This window comes from Lissotriton vulgaris, unplaced genomic scaffold, assembly GCF_964263255.1.
Source record: "Lissotriton vulgaris unplaced genomic scaffold, aLisVul1.2 SCAFFOLD_817, whole genome shotgun sequence".
Lineage (NCBI taxonomy): Eukaryota > Metazoa > Chordata > Amphibia > Caudata > Salamandridae > Lissotriton > Lissotriton vulgaris.
This window is the reverse complement of record NW_028255577.1, coordinates 280,590-297,462: the sequence shown is the minus strand read 5'-3', so window position 1 is coordinate 297,462 and position 16,873 is coordinate 280,590. Positions and strand designations below refer to the sequence as shown.

Here is a 16,873-nt window from a genome sequence, read left to right as displayed (position 1 = left end):
TGCACACACACACACACACACACACATACAGACACGCACACACACACAGACACGCACGCATACACACGCCGCCGTCCCCTACCCCCCCTGCACACACACACCCTCGCCCCCCCTTACAACTAAGCCCCACTCACCGCATCGCCGCCACTCCTGACTTCTGCAGCCACCGCGGGGCTCTCCCTCAGGCATGGGAGCCCCGCGTCACCAATGCTGCTCTCTGGCACTCCGTGGATGCGGGCTTCACGCCGAAGGCGGAAGTCCCGCCCCACGACCGGCTTCACGCTGCCGAACTTCCAGTTGCTAGTTTGCCTATGCTGTAGAAGTTCGATGCATTGGGGTTCGTGCATATTGGGTTGTCTTTTGAAACCTGGTAATTTGGGATGTTGGGGTACAGGGATGCCTTGCGCTGTGGTTCGGAGTAAACAGGTGGGTGTTTTAGGATGTGTCCTGAGCTCGTGCAGGTCAGGCTGCTGGGGAACAGGTGAGCAGTGAATCGTGTGCTCGAGGCTTTAAATCAGCGCAGCATTAGCAAGAAACGCCACCACTGCGGGCCCTGGAAGCTTCCGGAATGGCGCCTCTCAATATAGCCAGCACCAAGCCGCGCTTTAAGTGCAGCCTTGAAGGCGCTCTACTCACGCGTGCCACCGCCCCCCTTCGCCAGGTGCCGCTGCCCAGGGTCGCGCCTGACATGCCCCTCACACCTATTCACCGCGTCCAATAAAAAGACCACTGCTTCCTTTGTCGCAGGCAATTATTTCCCCCCTTATTTTCAGGAACCATAGAATTGCAATCATTCCGTTACTTTTATAGCGCTGCGCTGGTACAAGCCGCATAGGGTTTTATGAATGCAGCTAAATTATATATTCCCTCCTCCCCCTCGCTCTCTCTCCGTCTCTCCCACGCACCCCTGCCTCCCCCAGCTCTCTCTGACTCCCACTCACCCTCTCCTCTCCTCTTCCTTCCTGACTCTCTCTTGCTCATTCCACCGCCCACACGCGCTCACCGCCTCTCTGCCCCCAACCTGTCCACCTCCTCCAGCCCCCACTCCCGCTCTTTCTCTATCATTTCGGTTTGCTCTAAACATGGCAGGAACTCAAAGCCACAAATCTTTAAACACAAATTCACCGACACACACAGACAAGTAAAATGCATGCACACACAACGACTTGTCACACACAGGCAAATATAAATACATACAGTCATACAGATGCTAACATGCAACCCACACCATGCACAGTTACCCCAATACGCACACACACAAGCTCAAACCCACACGTTCATGCAGTTACATTCATTACTGTTACATATATGACCGCACAAGCACTCACGCACATATGAGCTAATTCAGACATGTACAGATATAAAAAAAATAAAGCAAAGACAGACAGATACATGTAACAATTGACATAACGTGCACACAAGCACAAAAGCACTCACGCACAGGCAACAAACGGAGACACAAACAGAGAAAACACAAAATACTGACATATGATTCCATAGATAAACCGCAACGGTTGCTGTTTATCTATGCTGCAACACACACATGCAACCGCAAGCAGACACGCAGCACACCTACACTACAGCACATCACAAAGTGTGTTATATTATGGCATGCTCTGAGCGTGTTTTTATAGTACATTTCCACCCCAGCATCAATCTGCGCAACCATTCAACAACAACTGGTTCGAATATGTTCTCTCAATGTTTCAAACTTTATTACAAATGTCACAAAAAGATGTTAATATTTCACTTCTGTTCTTGGATTTTCGTCATAATAAAATACACTGAACATAATCTTCACAAAAGTTATTTACAAACGTTTAAGCTATTGCCATTATAAATTAAAATCCCTTTTATTTAAGTATTCATTATTTAAAAAAATTAAAAGCCATTGTAATTTGTAATATCAATACAGCTAAGTCACATAAATACAAAACATGTTGCATTACAAATGCTATAGGTGTCACATTTGCGAAAGTTATAACTATTGGCATTGTAAATGACAAAGATATTAATTTAGCTATTTTCAAAACCAACACATAAATAAAAAAAATGGTCATTTACAAGACCAATAGCTCAAACTTTCCTAATGCGAGACCTATTGCATTGCAAATGCTTGTTATCTGTACCTCTGGGGTAAGAATGTAGTGATCATCTCTGTGTTCAAAGCCATCCATATGCCCTCAACTTGGTTCTGCACTCTTCCCTTTGGATGTGGTGAACTGTGGCATGTGAGGGCTCATATGGTAATCTTGTTACGAGGTTGGGTTTGCATGTGCTACATGGATGGTATCCTTCCAGAAGGCTTAGTGATTGCAGCAACTGAGTTTAGTTTCTTTTCTTTAAACTAAAGCTATTCTATTGCAACACTTGTATATCTGGGGTGCTGCGGTTCTTGCCTGCATTGGTAGCACACTACAATGTTAGGTGTGTGGTTGGAAAGATGCTGTCTTTGTTTTGATGCTATGTGGGAATAGTTTCCATGTCGTGCTTGAGGACCACCGAGGTGCTGTTGCTGTGTTATGGGATGCAGTGCATAGCAGTGTGCTGGATGGAGTGTGAGAGACAGACTTGCTGTTTTACGGTTTTCATTGCGTGGAACAGCTGTGCAGGTCCCTTTATGGTATTTGTAACATAAAGTAGTCTGCATAGCTCGTTTCTGCACTGGGTTGTCCATTCTGAGATTTTGTTTGGTTGTGGTCCTCAGCAGGCATGGTTGGAAGGAGCGAGGAGCAGGGATATCTATTGGGATGGGCGTGGTTATTATCATCCCATATTAGAGTATCATTGTGAGATGTAAAGGAACGGTCAGCGTGTATAGATATTTGAGACCTGCAATGGTGGACTGTATTAACCCCTTCACTGCGGCGGCTATTCCGCGCAGTGCTAAGAGGGCGGGGCGGCCGCACGGCGGGCGCATGCTGGTGACGGAACCAGCTCCGTCACCAGTCGCGGTTGAGCTGTGCTCATGACGGAGCGGTTCCGTCATGGACCCGCCCGCTCAATAGAACGCGCCGCGCAGGCCCGGTGGCCGGGCCATGACAAAACCGCTCCGTCATCAGCACAGCGCCTCCGCGGCTGATGACGGATCGGTTTCGTCATCAGCATGGATAGGGTTAAAGTCCTCCAAATTGTCCACCAGTGTAGAACAGGTCAGCAGTGTATTGCTGCTGACCGCTACGTATGATGGGCTAAGCATTATTATGGGCCATAGTTGTTATATGTGCAAAAGCATAACTATATAATGCGACCGCGAACCATGAGTCAGCACTTCTTAGCTTACCTGCCTAACGAAATCAGTATGCTGGTTGGGTTGTAAGCCGAGGATTGCACTTGAGGGTGCAACTGTTTATTGGGCTCTGTTTCTTGGACGTGGGGTGGTGCTGTTATCTAGGAAATTCCATGTTTTCAGCTGTCTTCTGGAGTGTGTATGCTTCTGGGTGCTTCCAATGCTGTTTGGTAGCGAGTTCTAGAGCTTATCAGCTTGTACTGAGAAAGCAGTGCTTCTTGCGGTTTTTTTATGGGCAGGTAGCATCAGTGTAATCTGTATTACAGAAGGGCTGTTCGTTTATGGCTTCTTGTGTAATGTCAAAGTGCCCTGGGAGCATAGAAAAAAGGCGCATCTGCAGTTCTACTCCCGAGGCACAGAGTAACATGGCCACGGATATGAATACAAATGTGTTTCTAGAAAAAATCACATTGTTGAGCACCAGGGAAGGTAGTACTCCATACTTTATGATAATACTGTGAGGTTACCCTTGCCATAAAAACAGGATACTTTTAAGAGCTTTGCAACCTTATAATGACAGCAATAAAAACATTAATGAAATACAGCGGCCCAGAGACAATGTTCTCAGGTCCCCAAGTGCAAAGTACAGCTGGCTATGGAAAGACACTCATTTACACATTCCACAGTGAATGCTCTTAAGGAAGAGCGCCTACAAATCACTAGGCACAATTCCTGCTGGCTCCATTCTTAGAAACACGTCTTAACACCCACCATACGACTCTGTGGCATTTAGTCAGTGTGCAAACAATCTAAATAGCCACCATAGCGAGAAATGTTTCTATAGTGTTGCCTCGGGCAATAGTTTTATCGAGGTTTTATAGCAAGAGGTGTTATGCATGTTATTGTCTACGCTAGTGGCTGCCAGCTAAACATATACTTATATTTGGATGGGCACTAATATCTATCCTCCTGGGTGCTTGGAACTTGCTGTAAGGCCAGCCCGTGCTCTTGTTTTCAGGTACAGCTTGTACTGTCACCTTACCAGTTTGCCAACATAAAAATGTGTCATACTGTTGAGAAGGTGCTGCATTTACTAGATGTTTACAAATATTGCTTAATACAAAAAGAGGCCAGTGAGCGAAGGTAGCTAGCTCATTTGGTTTATGCACTAGCTGTGGAGTAAGGTGCTTACCAGAACGAAGACTACCAAAGTTGACTATTCCATCCCAAGCTTGCGAAGAAACGCCTCATCACACACACTACCAGGGCTGCAAGCAGTCTGCAGTTTTACATAAACGCTGCACTGGAGGAGTTAGACGAGGCCATGGGCTGTTTGCATTTTAATTATCCCCATAGTAGTAATGCAAAAACAGTGTTGCACTCCCCCTTCCCCCTGTGGGGAGCATGGACAATGCTTTGATGGAAGGGAGGTAGAAGCCACATCTAAGCTTGGATCGTTTTTGGCTCAAGGGTCCAAGAAGATCTTGAGCTGAGCTAGATATGTGACTCATCTAACTCTACTTGGTGAAATGCTAGTTTTACCTTATTCGACTGCTCCCCTGGCATTGCCCCCACTTCATCTCTAAAGCTATTTATACTTACAAAAATAATTTAAGTGTAAATAGAGATCTACCAATTATAATAAATTCTAAGTGAAAAAACAAAGAAATCTAGAGTCTGGCGCCATAAAGCTGTACACCACTGTTCCTTTAAGGTCGTTGGCATGCCCATCGCATTGTTTTTCTAGCGCCCAAGAGTTGATCTCTGAGAATTGGCATGGAGGCAGCAGGGCCAAGGGGCAAATGTCGTCAGCCTGCGGATCTCAAAGAGGAGTAGACTCCGGCTAACAGGCAGAGAAGCACCATATGTTACTAGCTCTAATAAACCGTCCCTTTTCCTCCTTTGAAGAAGTATATCCCAATGCGGTTATTACAGTGCAATAGATAGGGAATACCACAACATAAGGCCCAACCACTTCCTCAAAGAGACACCATATACAGCGGAAAGCATCCTTTACAACGCGGAAATTAGCCCGCAATACTTTTACCACGCCGTTTTAATGTATCAAGCAAATTTTCATCACACAAATGCCTTTGCCACGCATGCTGTTACAGTTCAATGTAAAGTATTTAAGGTAAGAATAAATGTGTGTATATATATATATATATATATATATATATATATATATATATATATATATAATTCGAAACGATTCCCACCACTTCCAAACGAGCCCCTGGCGAAGAAGGAAACTCAGGCCTCTGCAGCAAAGTTTTTCAGGCAAGAAATACTTTGTCACCCCTCACGACGACGCGTTTCGTGCTATGCAGCCCTTGATCACATTCCCACTCCTGCTCCCTCTCTTCTCACTCAGGCAACGACACCGCTGGTGTTGATTTTCAAGTTTTTGGATGCAGAAGGCTTTGACGTGTTTTGGTGGTTTAGACCACCTTGCTCACATACCTTCTCCAAGTGCCTTGTAGTTGTGGCTACACATCTTGGAAAATATATTGCTCACTTATCTGTAGCTGCACAGTTGACTGATAAGTAATAAAGGCCTTTTCCCTCCAGAAAGCACATCTATGAATATTTACCTTGTCTGACTCTGATACACCAAACACTCCTCTGTCTGTAGTTGCTTTCCAGGTTTGATACTGGTTATTGTTGTCACATATGTATTTTTCAAGGGTTTCTGCTAATTTGTAGGTTATCTCTCAGAAGGAATTTCGAATTCCAGTCTGGTAGGCAAATCCTGTGAAACTGCTACAATCTTCCAAAAAATACTCCTATCGAAATGGTTGGTTTTCATAAAACGTACAGCCCAAACCAGCGCTGTTTCTTTGGCGAAGCACCTTAGATGTGGTAATATTGGGTCTATAGTTTGAGTAGTACCCTAAATGCGAGAAACAATTCTGTTATCCTATCTGGATTCCATCTGAAATGTCCTGGCACAATTGCATTACAGAACCGATAATATCACCTAGATTGTAATATATTTTCACTAATATAACTTATATAAATATTTCCTTTTCTAGGCGCTAGACCACCTGTTAGTTAAAATAATGTGGGGCAGTAAGTCAGTGCGATAATATACATCTTTTAATTGCTATAGGAAAAAGGGGTACTTTGCTCTGCCAGATTATGAAATGCTTTACCGGGCGCCCAGTCAACCAGCATTTGGAGCCGGAACTCTAGCACCTATAGCTAAAGAGACATAAAAGCCAGGGGAAACCAGAGCCAACTGTGCCTCTAGCTCTGGCCCAATTTGTTACCAACATGTTGCAATAATTGAGAAACATTCCAAAATAAATGTAAGGAATAAGGCTCTCACTGGGGGGAATCATGAACACATTGACAACATAGATACCAGTGAGATGGGCGGGGTTCAAATCAGTAAGTTTGCTTGATAACATTTGCAGTACAATTGAGGTGGTGCTGATCAGTTAGGCAATCGATATGGAGTCCGACTTCGAGTCTTCGGTGAGTTGGAGAGGCTGGTGGGAGCGGCGCCCTGTTATCAAGAGTGACACATCCGTCAATGTGCTCTGCTGCACAGCTCTAACCTGCACCGGGGAGGTAAACCTCCACATGTGGCTTCACCTTCACCCGTCTCGCCATCTCGTTGTGCGCTGCTTCTTTTCCATCCAATCGGTTGAGTCGGTGTGGTCAGGATGAATGATTCGTAGTGCCATTGTTCCACCCAGTCTCATGCATACACGGGCTTAGTGACAAAATTGCTGGTCTGATTGACTAGTACTTTAAGCTTCACAGGGTATAACAGCGAGTGTGTGAGGCCCACCTTCCTCATGCATTTCTTAACTCGCAGGAAGGGTGCTCTCCAAGGCTGCACCATTAAGGTATAGTCTGGGAAAAGGATGATGCAGGCCTTTTCATACTGCAGAACGCTTGTGTCCTGGTCCACCCTCAGAATTGTTTCCTTGTCTTTAAAGTTCAACAGTGTTGGACTTGGCCCTTCTGGCAGGTTCACCCCTGAACTTTTTGCATTGAACTCTGAGATAAGTATAGTGATTTCTGGTCTTTGCGCACTTTAGCACTGTGGCGCAGTGTAAAGTGCGTGCGCTCTCTGAGTGCGTGTGTGAGAATGGCCTGCCCTCCCATAGGAATGCATGGGGTAATGTGTGTGTCCATGGTAATTCCTGATGCGTGGGGAGTGCAAGGTTGAGTTTGGTATGTGCAAACTCATGAGATTGAATGCTGTGCGATGATGTGTGTGGCTTTAATGTGTCTAGTGTGAAAGTGCCACTTCTAGAAGTTGGCCTGCCTGTGCAGTAAATGTGAATTGGCTGTCTGGCTTGTGATTGGCTGATGTGCCTGGCTCCAGGAGTCAGGATGGGTCTGCCCCGGTGGTGAGTGGAGAGATCTGCATATTGATGGCAGGGAGGAGTGCACCTGGGACCTGAATAGGGCTGGGCTTTCCCTCCACAATGCTGGCTCCGCCCCTTGTGGTGCGTCTGATGTCCCTAGCCTGTTCTGTAAATGGGGAGAGGGGCTGAGCTCAACAGAGTGCTCCAGAACCAGCTGCGTCTGGTTTTCCCCCACCCTGCACCCTAGAGACAAAGGATTCGTGTGTATAAAAATAGGCTGTGACCTCCTGTAAAATGTTCTTGTTTTCCGGACTAGAATCTACCTGGGGCGTGCTGCTGCTGGGGCCCAGGGAAAGGCTTGCCTCCCTGGGCCCTGCCCAGCCCCTGGATGCCTGCTGGACTGTGTTGCTGGGACCCCTTTGCTCTGGGAGTCCTTCCTTGGGGGCTTGATGGTCTCTGTGCCCCCTAGCGCCTGGGAAGCGCTTTATTTCAAATTGCTCTGTTACTGAGGGAGTCTACCCCTCATGGGTGCCTTGATTAATGGCAGTATGGGTGCCCACACGGCTTATTGCGCTATCTAAAGGCAGGAGCTTACCCTGCATTATGACTGCATTATGCCCGTGTTGCTGATATCTTAATCCAAAGCGGGTGCCCACCCCGCTCCTAATTTGGTTTTGCAGATAGCGGGAGCCTAATCCACTTTATGGTGGTTTTTATTTAAACCACGGGTGTCTACCCCGTTCATGCCGCCTATTTATTTATTTTGAGGGTGCCCACCCCGCTATTTACTTTTTATTGCGAGGGAGCCTACCCCTCTTGCCGCCGAGGAATCACCGCCGCAGCCCCGAGCTGCTTGTTGGAACGTTGCCGGGCCGCTGCCTACCGCGACCCGGAAGTAGTGAAGGTGGGCGGGGCCTGGTGACCCTTTGTTCCGCTTCCCCCTGCCTGGGGGACGCCTTTGTGTGCCTTGCCAGTCTCCCGTATGGAGAGGGAGACTGGAGATGCTGCCCGTCGCCGAGAGGAAGCTGGTGCTACGTGGGGAGGCCGGGAGCCTACCCCGCCTGCCTGAGTGGCCGCAAGAAGTCCCAGAGCCTTGTGGGCTCCAGTTGAGAAGTCCCGGTCCTGAGATGGGGGACCAGGTGAAGCGGTACGGACGCCTTGTGAAGGCGGGGCTTTCATGTGGTGAGATAGCCCCGCAAAGCGTTACAGCCGCACCGGAGTGAGGAGATCCCCACTGCAGTAAGCCGGTGAGTGAAAGCCGGCTGGGGGGGGAAGGTGCGAGGTCGCGCACCCTGCCGGTGCCTCTACCCGAGCAGCCCCGCTCTGCAGAGGGCTGCTCCGACGTTTGACTCTGTTGGTGTCTCGGGCGGCACCACTTGGCAGCGGGCCGCCCCGCCGTTAATCTCCGCTTTTGGGGGCAGTTTCTTTTGGCTTGTTGAGCGGCCCCGGAAGGCGGCGGGCCGCTCCACCGTGATTCGGGGCATTTTGTATCTCGAGCCTGCAGGGCTCCCACATGTGCCATCTTTGTCCCAGAGTGCCAGGGAGAGCCCATGTCTCAGTTTTATCCCAGCTATACCAGCAATTAGTGGGCAGCTGCACCGTTTAGGTTTTGCTTCCTAGGGACTTGCTCTATGTGACTCAGGAGTGAGGCGCACTCCTTCGCCCCTACTTTGGCCTTCCCACAGCTGCACAGCACTTAGTGCCAGCTGCTGCGTTTAGGCCCTTACTATTGTCCCAGCTGCCCAGCAAGTAGTGGGCAGCTGCTACGTTTAGGTTTTGGCGCAGTGACGCAACCTGGACCCTTTATATGATTTATGTGCTGTTATGATTCATGTGCTATTGCTTTTTGGGTGTTAGGAAATGTACTGTGTGTAGTATGTTTTGCGCACCCTGTTTTCTGACACCTCTAGACATATGTTTATGCTTAGGAGGTTGTTTTATCTAGTATGGGTTATACTAGTGAGTTCCTGGTTCCCTGCGTGATATATGCCTGAGGTGGTTTGGATTGCGTAGGAGGTACTCACCTTTTACCAGTGGTTACTGGTTGTGTGCTACATTTGTTATTTTCTGCTACAAGTATTATATGTTCTAAAAGTGCTAGTTCTAAAAGTGCTTATTCCTGACAGTGTTCCACGTGGCCCTGTCCCGTGTATATAATTCCTTGTAAATATTGCCCGTGCCAGTTGGCACAATGTACTTCCTGTGATCCTGATTCTGATGTGTTTTGATAATACAAAGGCTATTTTTATAAATGACCTTGTATGGAGTTCCTTTTGTGGGGGGCCTTGGATGTTGTTGCTGGTGGGTGCATGCGCAAATGCTTCACACATTGCCTCCGGGATAAGCCTGACTGCTCGTGCCAAGCTACCAAGGGGGTGAGCAGGGGTTATCTTGGCGGGTGACTTCCTTGCCCTGACTAGAGTGGTGTATTCTGCCTGGTTTTGGCGCAAGCCTTAGCCTACCAGAAATCCCATTTCTAACAAACCGGCAACCCCGGCGGTGGCCATCTTGCTCACTACACCTGGTACTGCAGGGAGCGAGCCACCAGGTCACCACCTGGGCAAGCCATTGCTCAAAGAAGACTGGGTCCAGGCCCTCTGCTGCCTCAGGAAATCCCACAATGCGAAGATTGTTACGACGAGAGCGGCTCTCAGAGGCTTCCCCCCCCCTGTCCTGTAGCTCCCGCACCTTAGCCACCAGAGTGTGGACTTGGCCCTCAAGATCTCTTACTTGGGGCTGCTGTTTTCCGAGGGTTCCCTCCATCTGAGTGATTCTGCTGGACCGCCTCTTTTGGTCTCCCCGAGCAGGCTCACGTCGATCACCACAGCATCTATTCTATTGAGCAGTTATTGACGTGTTTCCGTATTACCCGCCAGGATTTGGTCAAATTTGTCACCCAACGAGGGATCCCTGCTCCCACGCCTGTGCATATTTGCAGTATGCTTCTTTGCTGCCCAGCGAATAGGTTTGAGGACCCCCACATCTTCCCATGTCTAGTCAGTCAAATTAGGTGATCTACAATGGTATTAATAAGTAAGGGGGAACGGCCAGGCCACACTCAACCTGTGCAAAAAGTTCCTGGCTCCCAGGCTGGTGTGTCAGCGTAGGCCTGGAGGGGCCCCTTTCCGCAAGTCAATATCCACTGTCCAGTTAAAATTAGAGGTACCAGTCTTCATGTGATAGTGTAGGTAGCGTTGAGGGGGGGCAGGTACCCCCAAACATCCAGCTTCACACCAACAGCAACCCAAAAGGGCCTAGCAGTGGTGCGCCTGCGGCTGTTCACTAGCGCAGGAGCCAGTCATGCTGCACTGCTGCACCAAGAGAAGCCAGAGAGGCAGAGTCCACCACAGGACGAAGCGTCCCCTGAGCTCTACCCCGGGGAGCAGAGGTATTTATCAATGATACTAGGCCTACCCAGCCCTGTGTGGATACTGCACCTGCCAGTCTACGCATTCAGGTCCAGTCAAAAGGAGTATGCTCCGTCCTTCCTATAGCAGCAGGCTGCTCAGGTCACCGCTGATCTCCGTACAGTGAGGCCGAACCTTCGACCCAGGCACCACACCTTTATGGGGTGGGGGCTATTAGCGGGCAGGGAGTTGTTGGCTCCAAATCCACGTACCATCACATCAATCTGGCCAGGCTCCCGCAGGACTCACTCTCCAACCCCAGCAAGGCCACCACGAGGCCTTCCCTCCTCCTGGGAGCATCCAAGGAGCCACAGTGGTGTTCAGAGCTGCTTGAAAGCCCTCCGGGTTCCTGTGGGCACCTCCCTCTGAGACCAAAGCAGAGGTGATTGTGCGGTAACAACAGGATGGCTGGCTCAGGATCGTGGGTCAGGACACTGAGCTCTCTTAGCTCACATCTGCCTTCTTGCCGCCATCGGCCACGCACCCATTTGGATAAGCTATTAAAGTTGTTTGTTCCATGCATTTTCATTCTATCACTTCCTTGTCCACTAGAGAAAAATGTTGTTCTGCAGGATCATTTTAAAGAACACTATTGACGTTACTGTTGCCATTGTGAAAGAAAAATCTGCTTACATGCCAATTCGAAGGTTGCAAGTGTTTTTGTAACAAAAGTAATAAAACCACATTTGAATCGCAGACTAGGGCGACAAAGATCATGCAAGCACCTCATATGCATGAAAGTACACCCAAGCAGAACAAGGCACAAATGTATTTGTCTTCATATATTGGGCTGTCATGGAGATCACATGATGGTACAGGATCTGAAGTCATGGGAGAGAATACAAACAGGCTTCAAACTGATACAGAATTGTAAACTTTCAGCGCTGAACAAGATATTTAAAAATATTCCACCTACAGTGTTGGGCATGTAAGTGAGGCCTTACACAGCAGAGGTGTCCACAGCTAAGTAGCATTCGTAAGCCATGAGCATAAAGATGGCTGCAGCAGTTAGTTGCATTTTAATTTAATATTGTGTGGCTATATTAAAAAGAGCTTAAGTATAGGATGTCTCAACTTGTAAAACTCACTGCTGTATTAAACCGCCTTTGATTTGAAATCCAATGCTTCATTTACAGCGATGGGCGGCTAACAATTGTGTAAGAAGTAAAACGCAACGGAACAAGGAATCCTATTACTGATTGCAAGTTTCCGTTTCTCCCCTTGATTACTCGCTTTGCAAGTCTACTTTGACTGTACACCGTTTGAATTGTATTTTCTAATCCTTTAGGTACATGTGAAAGCCCACTTTGATTATGACCCATCAGATGACCCGTATGTCCCCTGCAGAGAGCTAGGCTTATCGTTTCAGAAAGGGGATATACTTCATGTAATCAGCCAAGAAGATCCGAACTGGTGGCAGGCCTACAGAGACGGCGATGAGGACAACCAGCCCTTAGCTGGACTTGTTCCAGGTAATTTGAGGTTATTTGACTTGTATACATCATAATTCTGGTTTTCCCTATAGAAGGAACTCTAACAACTACTTTTATTTTTACTGTGAACCACTAATTCACTTTCAGCTTGCATACCTTTTTATTTTCACTGTCAAGCAACATTAATCCTCGTCAATTGTCAGATTTTATAATCCTGTGAGATGCATTGCCAATAGTTAGCATGACTGACAATGAATTAGAAAGGGAGCTGTAAGCCTGTTTAGCTACATATACCCCGTTGCGTGGGCTTTCTCGTTTTTGCAAACTCAGACTTTTCAGACGACACAGCAGTAAAGCTTTTGGTCTTTGTCACAAAAATCAATTGACTGTTACTGCTTGAACCAGTGTGTTAAGTAAGAAGTAACTGTGCCCAGATATTCTGAAGGCGCAGCATTTGTTGGAAGGGAAGTAATTTTTCAAGCACCTGACAGCATTGAAAAGGATAGATGATTACTTGCCTGTTAGCCTTGCATGTCTAATCATTTTTACATGCTTATTTTATGTGTCTGCGAATATCACCAGCCTTTTTATGTAAATAAAATCTCAAATATGCACTCAACTCCACCATAACTGATGGGAGCATTGCTTGTATGGGATAGTGTTTTTAAGGATATCTATGAGTCTCTTTTTAAAAGGAAATTAAAACTGTGTTTTCCTTCCCATCCATTTTCTAAGCAGTACAAACACATTTCTTAACCAAAGCCTTTATTGTTGACTCCATGTTGATGCAGTTCGATCTGGGGTATCCACCTCTCTCCGAGTCATTACAAACACTGTCTCGAATCCTGAGTTGTTCATCTGCAAATCACTGATTTCAGCTGTGTTAGTCTAATTCGTTGAATTGGAAGTAAAACATGAATACAACACCACCAAGATTGTTTTGGATACACACACGGATCCAGGACTGGAAACGGTGTTTAAAATGACCTGGAGATCTAGTTGGATCCATATTCAGTTTTCAGACATGCTAAAAGAATAAAACAAATGATGCACCATTGTGGGACATGAGATTGCTGCATCACTTTATAACAGGTAAGTGCACTAGTCCTGGAAGAGTACTATTTCATAGCTGTGCATAAATCAGATCATAACCCTTCAGTCAAGGTCTACCAAAAATTTGCATATTTGTATATAGGAAGATGCTAAGGATCAAGGCCCAGATGCATCAAGCTAAAAACCGCTCGCAAAGGGGCAGATTCTCAGAATCTGCCCCTTTACGACCGGTATTTTTGCATTTGGGATACATCATCCCAAATGCAAAAATCGCAATTTAACCCCTTCGAAGCTAATGACGAGCTGGGCTCGTCATGGCGCTTACCTGCCCTGCGCGGATGACAAGGCCAGCTCGTCATTTATAATTGTTATTTTGGTTTTTCAGCGCAGGACGGGAAAACGCCTAGCAGCCATGTGGTTAAGAAATCGCAAAATTGCGATTACTCAAATTGCTATTGCATTTAAGGAATCTCAAATTGAGATTCCTTAAATGCAATGCATTAAAGTTAAAAAAATAGCGATTCCGCTAATAGGGGTCGCAAATTACCATGAAGTTGAACTTCATGGTAATTTGCAAAAACGTTGAAAAATGCACTAAAGTGCATTTTTCAAAGTTCCATTTTACGCACAAACATGCCCTTAGTGCATGTGTGTGGCAAGATGTACCCATATGCAGGTTTCAGGGGTGCAACAGGGTGTCCTTTTGACACCCTGGCCCCCTTGAAATTGCATTCTCAATTTGCGATTTTCTAATTGAGAATCGCAAATTGAGATTGTCTTCCCATTCATTCCTATGGGCCTCTAGGCCCATAAGAATGAATGGGGAGGTATTCCTTAATTGCGACCCGCAATTTGCGAGTCGCAATTAAGGAATTTTAAGAAATCACTATTTTTTTAGTGATTTCTTCATGCATAGCATTTTGCGATTCCTTATTAGCGAATCCTTATTTTTCGCTAATAAGGAATGGCAAAATGAATGCTTGATGCATCTGGGGGCAAATGCCTATTTTCTATACTGCGGTTAGAAAAAAACCTCCACCAGTCACAATGCTTGTTTTTTTTGCCAATTAATGTGATCTCATAATTGTGATTCCCTACACTCTTCAGAGTGTTTTCGGTCTAGATTTCCATTCTTGCCCATGACATTTTATTTCTGTTCTTTCTCCAATAAGGAAAAAGCTTTCAACAACAAAGGGAAGCTATGAAGCAAACCATTGAGGAGGATAAAGAACCTGGGAAGTCAGGTAAGAACATCAGACTTGGAAGGCAAACCTTTCCACTTCAAAATGTTAACTTGTGAAAGTACTTATTTCTTTAAAATAAGAATTGCGTAAATCTTAACATGTTCTAATTTCATGCTCCACTACACTATTAACAAACACTTGACACCTAGTCAGTCTATCTTCACGTTGCACATAAAAGGGTTTCCATGCACAATACGACCTCAAATTGTGAGGCAACCAGTATTAAGGATTATTTATTTTGGAGGGTTGAAATTCCAGTCTCCCTTTAATAATTTGGCTTGAAATTCCAGTCTCCCTTTAATAATTTGGTTCTTGAAACATTTAAGCATTGGCTTTTTTCCTCTTGTGCATCAAATCTATTTTTAAGGCCTTTGAAAAGGAGTAGACCAATAATGCTTAAAACAATCTTGTTACTCAGATCCTTGTGTATGCCACACTGTGGGTCACTTACTCGCCCTTAGGCTAAGAAAGATCCTGGAGTGTATTATAAATATTGCACTTAATATATTTATCAGAAAAAATGAAATGTCTTAGGGGGTTGCATGTATCAGTTTGTTTATGTGCTAGTGTTGGAATTGTTGCTGTGCATCTTATGAGATAGGGTATTTAAGAGGTTGTTAATTCAAAATATTGAATTTCAACACCTGATGCACTAGAACATGTTTGTGCCGGAATGTATTTAACTGAAACATTTAATTGTTGCTTTAAGTGTTAGATTGATTAAATATGTGTATGCAACTGGTGTATGGATTTTATGTTATGAATTCGAAATAAAAATATTTGCAAGCTCACTACTAGATACTCATTTGTTTCCAAGTCTTGTAGATCAAATGAAAATAACTAGTACATATTTACTAGTCTTTCATTCGTTTGAGTGAATATGACCTCAATATAGTACAAAAGCATATGTTTTAAATCTAGTTATCTTTCCCTTTTCAGGGAAGCTATGGTGTGCGAAGAAGAATAAAAAGAAACGGAAAAAAGTGTTATATAATGCTAACAAAAATGATGGTAAGTAAGACAGATTTTCCAGTCAGCCCATTAAGCACTATTGAGTTCATGATGCAGGGGTTTATTTTAAGAGTGGATTATTTGTGAGCTACCTTTTAGACTGTTCCTTTTACTTTAATATACAATACAAGTATTGGTGGTCTACTAAAATTGAATGCAAAACTAATTCTAGCTATGGAGTGAGAATAATACAAATCGATCATGAATTCTTTACTTACTCTGAGGAAAAAGCATCTCCAAAAGGATCTTATTATGAATTATTGATTACGCTTAGAATTGTAGCTCTTAAGTGATTTTGTGGTCATTTTCTATATACAAATAGTTGCAGATAAAGCAGTTTTTCCTACGCTTCTTGGTTATGCGGATTTACAGATTGAAAAGGAGTGCGTGAAAGGGCAAACCTCTTTGCATTCAATACCCTTAGTTTGACAATATCAAATAAATTCTGGGCTATAAGTCCACAATGGTCCCTTTTATGAAGCTAGAGTTGTGACGTATCTCAGTAGTTTCAAGTGTCCAGCACATCCTCCAGATCATGTGCATACATCTATATGTATTTTAGCCCAGTTTCAAATCATGCCCCTCCTCTCATCGCTGTCCCCATAGGATTCTGGTGCACATCATACTTTGATTTTTAATCTTGGTTAATGTTCAGAAACGCTGAATCTTTCCTCCTATAAGAAGGATCCTTGAAAAGCCTTTCACAAAGGAATAGTCTTTCAATTTTAATGCAACATTTGAATTTTTGTTGTTGTTGTGTAATTTACTTATAAAGTTTTATATAGCGCGAACGTAACCCAGGCAGGTGTCTGAGCGCTATACATATGTACAGAGGTACAAACAGAGTTGCAGGTAAAACAACAATGATACGCGAGGTAATGTGGCATATAAGCAATAATCTATATCTCATTGAAAATGTCAAAAACAGGAGTGACTGCAGCAAAGTTAGTGAGTTAAAGTTAACCCACCCTATCACATGCAATATTGTGTTAAAGGAGGCAGAGAATGGGTATGCGGTTTATCATATGACACTATCAGGAATTCAGTAAAGTTAGTGGAGTGCTGACCAAATTTAAGCAGTAAATTACAGTTGTATTAATGTGCTTGGTATCCATTGTTACTATTATTTCCTTAAAGTGTCTTGTACTGATGAGCTGATGCTTCAGCTTCT

At 45.1% G+C, this 16,873-nt stretch overlaps 1 protein-coding gene across 1 annotated transcript in view; it reads left to right on the top strand.

The window, feature by feature from the left end:
- PALS1 (protein associated with LIN7 1, MAGUK p55 family member) overlaps positions 1-16,873 on the top strand; it is a 489,281-nt gene that overhangs the window by 330,243 nt on the left and 142,165 nt on the right. Inside the window, exons 8-10 of the mRNA XM_086951985.1 lie at positions 12,250-12,433; positions 14,620-14,691; positions 15,631-15,702. Coding sequence (XP_086808111.1) covers positions 12,250-12,433; positions 14,620-14,691; positions 15,631-15,702 — 328 coding nt within the window. The remainder of the gene's footprint in view (positions 1-12,249; positions 12,434-14,619; positions 14,692-15,630; positions 15,703-16,873) is intronic.